The sequence below is a fragment of the Telmatherina bonti genome (assembly GCF_933228915.1).
Source record: "Telmatherina bonti genome assembly, chromosome: 20".
In the NCBI taxonomy this organism is placed as follows: Eukaryota; Metazoa; Chordata; class Actinopteri; order Atheriniformes; family Telmatherinidae; genus Telmatherina; species Telmatherina bonti.
In genome coordinates, this window is record NC_136618.1 from 21020307 (window position 1) to 21032336 (window position 12030).

A 12030-nucleotide genomic window follows, 5' to 3' on the forward strand; every position below is an offset into this window, starting at 1 on the left:
TTGTTAATTCATTTCTATTTTTACTTCTTTGTATCTCTTATGGAGCACTGTCACCTAAGAATTTCCCCTTGGGGATATTAATAAAACATTTCTGAATCTGAATGATAGATTAACCTTTTGGAGGATAGTTCCTTCCTCTTCCTGGTTCAAGACTTTGTTGGGTTTTTTTTTCTTTTCACACCGGCTAAACAGTGGAAGAGGAAACAATAACAGTGACAATTTGCCATGATGTGCCACAAAGCCGAGTCCCCTTTGAATCCGCCCCACTTCACCTCCTTTGTCATTCAAATAACCTCATGAATATTTCACTCCTCCGATCTGACGGCTGGAGGAGAGTGAGGGTTTGGGGTAGGAGCAGACTTGAAAGAGTCATAATCTTTATTGTGGTGTGTTTTTTACTCGGTGTAATGACCTGTGAGTGGACCGAAGCTTGTGCTTGTGACATTGGAGCATGGCACAATTTAAAGATCACAGCCCAAAAGAACATTCAGTGTGTGTGTAATTCACTTGTCTTTTCTTCATTCCTTCTGTCCTTGAGGAGATTATATGTATTTTTTTTTAACCTTTTAAGAGGGTCTCGGCATTGTGCATTTGGTAACTTTTCAGAAAGCAGCCTGTAAGAAAAAGCAGCAGAAATTATTTGTGTCAAGTTACACAGTCACCTTCCTGTGCTGGCTGGCCTGTTTGTTTGTCATTACACTGTAGCCAAAGCCAGAATGTAGCCCCTGGGCCGACAACTGGGTGAAAGGTAAAAAGCTAATGATTCAAATAGAGGAAATGTTTGTAACCTAGGAATGGACCTCTGCAAGAGAAACACAGGAAATGAAGGTGCTCTTGACGTGGCCTTTTCCTTTAGTTAAGTGGATTCAAAGCACATTTTCTTGCCAGCTGTGATCTACAAGACGAGTAAAAATCCCCCGACTCAAGAGGCTTTATCACCATAATCTTTGCATCATAACTCCATCGTATGTAGTGATTGATGTGTGTACAGATGTGTTAATGATATGCGGTGTGGCCCCTTTAAGAGCCTTATTTCCTTTTTTGAGAATGAGCCCAGACCCAGAGCTGTGTGTGTGTGCGCTGACCGTGGCCTCTGGGTTGGTCATCGGCGGGGAAGCTGTAGTGCAGAATGGCTGACTGACTCTAACCTCCTCAGCCCCCGTTTAGACCAAGCAGCAGCCTCGCCGCGCCGCATGCCCTTATCAACCAATGGAATGCAACAGCTGTGTGGGGGAGCTTAAGGGTGGGCTGGCTGAAACCCCCTTGCCAGACCCCCGCATGGTTCCCCCCCCCCCCCCCCCTTCTGCCTCCCCTCCACCTCCAAGCAAGCAAGCGACTCCTGAAAGGCAGCTCAACTAAAAAGTGAGCTAGACACAGTGAGAGACTCGGCAGGGCTGCTGCACATTCAAAATAGAGGGAGAGGGAGGGAAGAGAGAGAGAAGGAGAGTGAGGGACAGACAGTGCTGAAAAGGAGAGCACAAAGAGAAGGAAAGTGGAGCAGGGGAGGGGAACAGGAGGCTGGGTGAAGGGAGAGGGAAAGACAAAAGAAGGAGAGGGGAGACATAGCAGGGTGAACGGTGGGGACTGAGCAAATGGCTACGGAGGAGACGGCGGGGGGAGCCAGGAAAGCCACCAAGAGCAAACTGTTTGAGTTCCTGGTCCATGGAGTGGTGAGTGGCGCTGTCCGTCATTCCTGTGAAGGGTGCTGGGCTCTGGCATGCATCTGCGTGTGCGTCTGTGTCTGTGTGTGTTTGTGTGTGTGCATGAGTCGGCGCAGCAGCGGCGGTCTGTGTGTGAGAGATAGCTGGGTAAAGCTGGCCATGTGAAGGTTATTTCCAGCCCCCTGGATCCCAGCCTGCCAGGAGATGGCTGGAGAGAGCAAGAAGTGGAGCAGCGTGGATGGATGGGGCTGAGCGGGAGAAGGATGTGGAGCACAGGATTTGAACACATCCACTCAGAAAGCTGGATAATTGTGGAAAGAGAAGCTCAGCAGCAAAAAAAAAAAAAGCAGCCAGCTCCCCCTTTGGCTAACAGAGGAGCACACTGAGCATGCTTCCCTGGGAGTCACAGACAGAGAGGGGAAATGACGAGTCCACTGAAAACAAGTCAGAGTAGCCTTCCAGGCTGCATGCTTTTTGGTTGATGGAAGGATTTGAACCTGTAAGGTCAGGAGACGAGAGGATGTAGTATCGTAGATGGAGCATGGAGCCGCGGCAGGCTGTCAATCCTGGAAAACGTGCAGAACAATTAGCTCATTCATGTGAAGCTAGCACGAAATGTCAAGCCAAGTGTTGCTGCTGGTTAAAGGTTAGGAAACTATTACCATAACCCTCACAGCAGCCCAGTAACGGCAGCACATGGAGTAGAGAGGGGTTTGTTTTGGTGAAAAGCATGCAAATCTTCATCTGTGTCCCTTCACTGCTGGAACTTCAGCACATTTAATTGTGTCAATAAACTGGTAATTTCTGGCAGTGTTGAAGCCATGCGCTTGTGACCTTTTATTCACATTAGTTGAATATTTCTCAGTAAAGTCAGATATATTTGTAACCTCTTTATTACTATATCTGCCAGTTTGTGGTTGCATAAATTGATCTGTCATTACCCCAAAAAAAGGTCAAAGTGAAACCTTCAGATGTCTTAATTTAAACAGAAAAAGAAGACATGCATTGTTCAATATTTATGGCAAAAAAAAGCTTTTCTAACTGGGCAAAATAAAATTAGAAATAAAAACATTTTTGATTTTAAATTTATTACAACCAAACAATTCTTATTAACTGCTGATATGGACCTATGTGTCTGGAATAAAGAATAAAGTATTAACTATTAAATTTGCCAATACTTATTCTATTAGTGATCTATTTGACAGACCGTTTCAGATAAAACATGTTTTCCTTTTACCCACCATATGTCCAAATAAAAAAGATAAAAAGTCGCAGGAAATAAGAGGAAATATATTCAAAGAGAAGCATAAAATGAAATATTTAACAACTTAATTCTAAAAAAAAATGAGACAAACATGGTGTAAAGGTTAAAATATAAGTTACAATAATTCTAAATCATAAATCAATCATATTTATAATCATCTGGCAGCAACTTGAAAGGGTTCAGGCTCATGAACACATTTGATGTCTCAATTTACAGGTTTAAGAATATTCTTCTAATAAATGTGATTACATTGACTTTTATTCCAGTTTGAACACTTTTGATGATGACATTAGCAGGCGAAAGACATTTTATTGTATAATTTGTATTGTTAAATAGTAATTTTAAGTTTTAATTTGCGCAAACATTGAAGAAGCTCTCACAAAATCCCCGAGTTTGACAACCCTAAACTCTCATTCACTCTCATTCAAATTGAAAGGGAGTGAAACAATCATTATGAATATTAGTTATGCATCTTTTTGAATATTTATGATATGTGAATAACATCATTTTAAGTACAAGGTCTCTGATTGTAGCCCCTCAATTGTGACAATGTGCTGATTTCTATCCTGGATTATTAAATATTTCTAGTTAAAAAGTTTTAAATGACTGTGGTTTTCCTCTTATTGCGACCTCTACACTAATCAAACATCATGTCAAAAAGACGAGATAGCATGAGCTTGTCAAATCATAAAATCCCACGATTTGTCCGACTGGGTTCTGGTTTTAGATGTAACTCTGTTTTAATCAGTGTTGATGCAGGGCGTGGTGACACCGGTTAGATTTATACACCGCAACACGATGAGGTGTTGTCTATATGACAGGAGCGGTCATTACAGGGGCTTCAGTGCCAAATCCCCGCGCTCAGAGACACACTTAGGAAACAATGGCCCAGGTGATTGATGAGCCAGATGAGTGTGTCCTCTCAACAGACCAATTAACCTTGATGAGGCTCTGGTTGCTCCAAGCCAAATATTTCCCTCTGCTTATTTTCTCTCTCATGCCTGCTTCTCCCCTCTGTCTTCCCTTCCCTCCCCCCCCCCTGCTCCTCCGTTTGAAGATGGAAAAGTCTTGATGTAATAGTTGTGGCAGGTTTTTTTGGTGTGTGTGTGTGTGTGTGTGTGTGTGTGTGTGCTGCAGAAAGGAGAAATATTTATACTATGGGGTATGGGGGTGATTTGGTGCAGTTTATTAGCTTGCGGCAAGCAGTGACGTTTTCTTTCCTTTCACAGGCGAGTCGAGCAAAAAAGAATGTTTTTTGATGCAGAAAACACATTTTTATATGGTTCACATACATAAAGCACATATAGAAACACAGAGCACATAGTTGCAGCTTCTGAAGGTCGTAGTGTTCCAGCCTCCCAGCAGCAGCACTTGGCTGAGCTCTGGCTCGAGGACTGATGGGTAGGCTGAGGTTTCTTCCTTCGTTTCCCTCATTATCTGCCTTACCTGCCCCCAGCTGCCTCCTGGTTGTGTGTGTGTGTGTGTGCATGTATGTGGAGGTCGGCGAGGGCCACAGTGAAGGGAAAAGTCTTCCAGCACTCTCCGTGGGAAACCCTGATAAGCCAAAACATAAAATGACACAATGTAGACACGTCACCTGAAACATTGATCAATGATACTTTAAACAAAAGCTTCCTTGTGATTATTAAGTGAAGATCTTTAATATTGGTCAGTTTCATGGTTTGAGCGGACTCCACTGGTCATCTTTGGCTTTATTGGTTTTTTTTTCTTTCATAAAAGAATGAGGTGTAACTTGACAAAACATTTTACTGGATGCAGAAATTTTCCATCCAATGCTATAAGGATCAAAATGTATTGTTAGCGCTCTAAAGAATCTGTGAAATTAGGTTTTTTTTTCAATAATTTTTTGAGATATATTAAATAAAGATGGTATTAGTTCTCTTGTCTGCATGGATGTAGCCCAGTCTCACCAGAAAACACGCGATAGATGTGTTTGTCAACACGATGTGAGATTGTTACGTGTCCTGGGTTGTTGTTGGTCATGAGGGGTATTGTGACCCATTTAAAATGCATTTTTATAACATATAGACTTAAACAAATATTTCTAATGACAGGCAGATCTTTTTAACTCCCACTCCTAATCATAAATGGATGGGAGTGAATTAGAAAAGTAAGGAATGGCTAATTAGAGGGGAAGAAGAAAAGTATGACTTTGGAGAATATTGTCTTGAACTTGTGATCTGTCACAATCAGTGGATTAGCATTTCCCTCCCCTCTTTCCTCGTGTTTGTGGCCAAACGAACTTTATTAAGATGTGGAAATTGGGCATCGCTACGTAAGACTAAGTCGAGTTACAGAATGTTGAGGAAGAGACAAAGCTAAACTTGAGCTGCGTTTGGTAAGTTACAGAAGATTTAAATAACTATTTAGGAGGGAGGGAAATGTACTCCTCATCTGCTGTAGTAAAGGGATAGCTCAAAATAAGCAAAGTCAACAAAAAAAGGAACTAGAAAAGCATTCAGTGCAGACATCTGCTAAGCAGCTCATTTCCACCCATCCCATGATTTCCACCCTCTGTTATAGTCCTATATTCATTTTATATCCATACACTGTTAGATTCTTAGATTCACTGCTAATGAATATGCAGTGTCTTTGCTATATTATGATGTTTGTTTCATGTTTATATCTTAATTTCTACTCATGCAGTAATAAAAATTCCAAAGATCTCTTATCCTGTTCTGGATCGTAGTATTATGGGCATCCTCATCTGTCTGTGATATCTTGTAAAATCTATTGGGAACTTTATCTCTATCTTTTGGCCAAGCATCCTGACCATTTACTGTAGAGTTAAATGCATGAATTAATTAACTTTATTAATATCACAGTGGAGAAATATGTACTGAAAACGTCCCTATCTTGCAATGATGAAGAATACATTAAAAAAAAAAAAAAAAAAAAACTGAATACAGGTGGTGATTCAAAATCACCCCCAAAATTGACTAAAATCTAATATAGACCAAGACCCTTTCGAAAAACTAAGATCATAATAATCCGTTAAGTCATTTTGAGTAAAGTTGCTAGCAGACAGACAGACAAATACAGACTGGCAAAAAACAAAAGGTCATAAACAATGTTTTAAAAATGGCAGATGAGTACATAAAACAGGTTTATAAAAAATTTATATAAATTTTGAATAAAAGGTGCTAAATGTGTGTTTAAGTATGCAAGAAAAACAAACAACCAAACCTCCAAAACAGAAGTATTAATGTAAATGACAGAAAAAACGCTAGTTCTTTAACATTTCCTAACTAGTTTGTGCTCTCACTCCTTCACTTCCAGTTTTGTTAAATAGAGAATGATGTCCATTAATATAGAGTGAAATAGATGAAGAAGGTGATGCTTTATGCTTTTTGGCAGAACTGTGACTGATAAGCGTGTGCACCTTACTCCTAATGTCTGATTTTCATTCATTCATTCATTCATTCATTCATTCATTATCCTAACTGCTTAGTTCGATGAAGGGTCACGGGGAAGCTGGAGATTATCCCAGCAGTCTTTGGTCGAAAGGCGGGGTACACCCTGGACTCACCAGCCCATCCCAGTAATATCTGATTTTAAAATAAGCACAAAATAATAAAAACAATAAATACGAGATGTGAAACAAAACTGAGTAATGTTTATATGTCTGATTTTTAATAACCTGACTGGTGATGTATAAGTTATAACATGAAAAACTATTAAATGACATTTGGCCCTTCTTATAAGCAGAGGTGGATATGTATGGTTGAAAAATGGATTTCTAATATAAAGATATATTAGTCAGAAAACACAGATAGTTGGTATACACTGAAAAGCCAGATCGAAGGCTTCTGCCTCCCCCTGCCTCATTTGAAGGTTACCTTTGACTAGAGCTGCGATGCCTGTTGGATTAATTAATCTGAATCTGATTAATTGCTTCCCTCTTTTAGAAAAAAGTCTAATATGAGCTTCTTTTTTTTTTTAAACTCTTCTTTTTTTTTTTTTTTTTTAAAAAGGAAAACATATCTTCTAATTAGATAAATAAAAATTTCAGACATTTATTTAACAGTTTAATATCATATTATGAACAAAATTGTTATTTAAAATGTAAAAGGAGGTAATTAATTTATTAGTCAGCATCACAATAACTTCTACATGAACATGCATAGGATGAAAATCTGGAAGAAATCTTTAAATGAAACTATGACTGAAGACAGAAATGCTCATTTTCTTGAATAAACTGAATTTACCTTCCTGTGTAAAGCAAACATACTGCATGGCAACACACTGAAACACAAGCGAGGTCATTTATATTTTTTTTACTTGACTGTGATTTGAAGATCTTCTGAAACAAGTCAGGGCACACTGAGGGAACCTCGCTCTCAGATTTCAGTGCTCTCATCGAAGCCTTTGTGGGACCATGTAACAACATTCAGATTCATCCAGTGTGTTTAGTACTGTTACTGTGTGGGTTAAGTTTGGCCTCTTCAAATCCCTCCAGCTTTCCCAGAGATGCCAACACACTTCTCAGATATCCGTCCACATGGCAGATTCGATTCCTGCCTGACTGGCTGGCAAAGCTCCGGGCAGAGTGTTGGAGCCAGTTCAGCAGGTCAGATTATAGAGTATGGCTCATTGTGTGTGTGTGTGTGTGTGTATGTGTGTGGATATACATTATCCAGCTATGGTTTTTCTCTGTTACTGTTATCAGGACGGCTCAAATTCTCCAGACTGGTCAGATGTCTGTTACTGTTGATCTTCGGTAGGAAATAGGAAAGCAAAGAGGTCTTTTAAGACTCCACAAGGCGACAACATTAGAGCAGGAGGAGGCGCGGACCATATGTTGTTTTATCCTCTCTGTTTGGAGACCCTCTCAGTTGCTGTGACCCCCCCCCCCCCCCCCCCCCTTAAAAATCCCCTCCCCCTCATCCAACAAACTTCAGGCCAGAGTGACAGCAACGCCTGCTCGGGCCTCTTGTCCCGTCATCGCTGTTCCGTCCATTTAAAAAGGCGCATATCTTGTCCATCATAGTTTATCTGATGCTATCATAGTTTGCTTTGAGAGAGCGAATGTTCATGTGAATACAAACGTGGTTTATTCGCCATTAAAGATTGAGTCTGCTCATCATCAGTTTTCTAGTGATTTTGTTTGCTCTCAATGTGTTTGTGGACAGTCTAAAGATCACTTTGGACATGTGTATGTACGTGCAGTAAATCACATTACGAGTGCTGAATGTTGGAAAAAAAGAAGCATATATGTTTGGATTATTCATTTGTCCTTTTTCCTCAACTTTTAGCCAGTTTTTATGTGTTGTAGCTGCAACTGCAGTGCAGAAGATCGGCACACAATGTTTATTTCGCTTAACAGCTAACTTTTTTTTTTTTGCCATGCAACTCCCATTTATTAACATTATCATTACTGCACAAATAATACCAAACAAACAATTAGGTGCTTAATAGATATGCATTTGTATTACTTTTGCTGTTTTTTCAATCTCCTCATTCCATTTTAAATGCCACATTGCAAACTCTATTGTGAGGATTAAATATAATGCTGTGTTGGTTATTTTAGATAATAGACAGGTGGCGAGGAACAGAGTCACAGCATATCTGAAAAGTGACAGGCAATTTCATATTTTTGGTTCAGTTCGTGCTCACATTGCAGGCTACGGTGGTTTTATTTACAGCACGGTTTATAACACAGAAACAAGAGCTTTTTTATTTAAAGTAACAATATTTATTGAAAAATAATTTCTTAACTAGTTTAGTAACTAGATTTAGTTAGTTAGAAGCAAAACCTTTCAATTCAGAAAAACATGATCTATTGTGTCATGCAAACTTAACATTAACATAAATTATGAAATTGAAATGCAGCAGAAGCTAACAGTGAATGGGTTCAGATATAATTAATGTACTGTGCATTCTGCTGTCCTGTGCATGTTTAGACCTTCAAAACATAAAATACAGAAATATACCTGGATTAGAGTTTGTAACTTAAGATTTGTCAAATTCTCACATCTGCCTTTGCTAGTAAATATATGTCATAGAAAATTATAGAAAAAATACATCATGTGAGTGTGATACCAAACAAGAGAAAGGAGCTGTATCGAATCTATGTCATTAAATTGTAATGTTCTTTTTTATGATGATAATTGAAGAATTAACCGCTTAACACATTAATCTATTGACAATTATAAAAAAAAAAAACTAAAAAAAAAAAAAGGAAGAAATGAGGTGGAAAGAAAAAAATGCAGGAATAAAATACAATTAAATGTTAAATACATGAATAACAATGAATAAATTAAGAAAAGGGTTATCAGTTACAAATAAACAGATAAAAAATTACTTAGATAAATAAAAATTCAAAAGGTCCAGATGTGGTTTATTGCCTGTTTACAGCAGTAGGTGTGAAGGAGTTAAACAAAATGCTTAAAGCAGCTGTATTTTGTCATAGTATTATGAATGTCTGGTCCAGAAAACACACACACACACACACACACACACACACACACAAAGGTCACGTTCACAGCATGCACATAACTCTCTGGAGACACTCCCAACATTTTACAAATTTAAAACTTATCATTTTGCCTCTTCACAGCTGTCTTTGGTCGTCCACAGTGGTGATGAAGTTTGAATCGCTGTCCATTGTTCAGTGAACTACAGAGCGTCGCTTGTAAAGGAAGTCAATCAGAACAGCAGGTGGTGGCTTTAGATAGTCTGCTGTTTTTCCCTCCATTGTAATTTTTCAGGCTTTGCATTGTGCATGATTTTACTAACTCAAATTGAAATGTCATGCAGCAAATTTAGTATTAAGAGGGGTTTTGGGAAGCAGCTGCAGTAGCAGTGGCATTAAATGTACAAATATATTAAAACACTTTTTTTGTTAGTTTTTAAAATGTAGCATTCATTTTCATATCAGAAGCTAATCACAAAACCAGTTATTGACAGGAGGTGACAGAAACTGTAAAAATTCAGCGACTGATTATCATTGAAAAGAATTGTGGATTAAAGAACCTTGAAAAAGGAATCGAGGAAGTTTGTGAAGCAGAAATGGGAAACATGTCCCTTCCATGTCCAGTTATAGCTGTTGACCGTCTTGCTTCCCAAATGTTTAGAACAGAAGAGCTAATGCAACACAGCAGTAATATTTTAATTTTCTTATAAGTCCTGCTTCTCTTAGTCCTGCTTTTAATGAAGATATCAGATCAGAATATTGCTGAAAGCATTTTTTAAAGCGGGACTTTAATCACAGAGAAGTAGAGGATCAGATTTCCTCCGTTCTTCAAGTTAAAATGATTTTAATTAGAGGATCCTCAGTATGTTTTGCTGTAGTCCCTCAGAAACAGTGGGAGGTCGGCTGTTTTGGATGGAGTCATGCATTTTTCTTTCTTCCACAAAAACCAATGCTTTCTTTTAGACAATAAACCAAGGCGGGAGGCAGCTGTTGCCATGTGAGTGACAAGAACAGGTGAGATTCCACCCAGTTGTTCCCAGGCGTCAGGAAGGGAGTGTAGTGCCAGTGTTTGCATTACTCTCTAGGAGGTGTGTGTGTGTTTGAGTGTGTGTTTGAGAGAGTTTGAATGCCGTTTGTAAACCTGAGTTTTGTTTTAGAGTTCAAAAGAAAGCAAGACAAAAGCAAGACGTCTGCGATTGTTCTCCGTACAGTTTCTTCTTCTAGCAAAGTATTCAAACATGACAGATCGCTGCTCTAAATGCCGTGTGTACGACTGCAACAATATTCCTCGCACCCACGCCAACAATTTTCCTTTTATGGCTGAAAAGTTGCCCATTTCATGTCGCTCTAACAAGAACAAGTTCCAGTTTAATCCTCATGCTTGTGACCCAAGATGTAAACATTTTAACAGAGAAATCATGTAAACTGATGTCACAAACTTGTGCAAAGCCACCATTTGATGACTATAAGATAAGATGGCGAAAGGTAGAAATTGTGGGAAGTTTTGGGCATATTGATGAGCCCAGCTGTAAAAGCCGAATTTTTTTTTTTTTTCTTCGTTTCTTGATCTGACGTTTCCTTAGTGTTTATTTTTGGAAACACCGAGTTGTGGTGATAATAAACCAGATAAAACAAAAAATCTTTTTTTTTTTCTTTGTTAAGTATACATGAACTCTCTTTTTCTGCTTTCCCAACAGCGTCCTGGCATGCCGTCTGGAGCGAGGATGCCCCACCAGGGTGCTCCCATGGGGCCCCCTGGTCCCCCATACGGTGGGAGTCCGGCAGTGCGACCCGGCCTGCCCTCCCCGGTGATGGAGACCAGTCGTAAAAGGCCTGCCCCCTCCCAACAGGTCCAGCAGCAGCAGCAGCAGCAGCAACAGCAGCAGCAGCAGCAGGCCGTCCAGAACCGCGCCAGGAAGTGAGTCTGAATCCAGTCCACGTTCTGCTCCAACCAAAAACACAGCATGTCTGCACCGCTTAACATGTCTGCTTTGTGATGTACAAGTGCAAAAAGAGAACTAAAACAGTGACTGCACCCTCCATCAGCCATTTTTAGTCCTGACTAATCACTGTACCAGATTTCTTCTTCTTTTATTTTTGGTCAAGGGTGGTTTTGGTGAATATGACCCCTAGCAAGCAGTTGGAACTGCATCAGGTTGTTCAGACAGTTTGGCCCGCTTGGGTAAAATGCAGTGTGAAAGCAAACCAAAGAACACAAAGGTGTGAAATCTTGGGTACAGGATCATAACATCTCCACCTTAAAGACATAAACTAGAAGGTTTATGAGCAAAATAAATTGAGGGTGATGAACAGATACCCACGCTGGCCAACTAAGCCTTAGATAAGGTACAGGTGAAAAAGCTGACTGCACTCTTTTTTAATCTCAAGATGGTACTTTTGCACAGGTAATGCCCACCACATGGTGATGAATTGAAAGGAGAGCCAAAACCACAGTGGGGTTATGGTCTATGTACCAACAAGCCACACTTCACTGTGTTGGAGTTCCATTAAACAAGCTAGAGTTTCTTTCTCAATAGTGGAAGAGTTAAGGTATTGTCAGCTAAACTTCAGGGAGACGTAACAACCAGAATAATCCGCTCCATCATTACCTTCCTGCAGCACGACAGCACCAGCTCCCGCAGCATTGCTATCAAGCCTGAGTTTGAAAG

At 39.7% G+C, this 12030-nt stretch overlaps 1 protein-coding gene across 4 annotated transcripts in view; it reads left to right on the forward strand.

Moving 5' to 3' along the window:
- The first annotated feature begins 1394 nt into the window (after positions 1–1394).
- The window catches only part of smarcd3b (SWI/SNF related BAF chromatin remodeling complex subunit D3b), a 30734-nt gene continuing 20098 nt past the window's right edge, over positions 1395–12030 (forward strand). For all 4 annotated transcript variants that reach the window (XM_079259395.1, XM_079259396.1, XM_079259397.1 and 1 more), the window contains exons 1-2: positions 1395–1670; positions 11059–11279. In XM_079259395.1, coding sequence (XP_079115521.1) covers positions 1593–1670; positions 11059–11279 — 299 coding nt within the window. In that variant the 5' untranslated portion in view covers positions 1395–1592. The remainder of the gene's footprint in view (positions 1671–11058; positions 11280–12030) is intronic.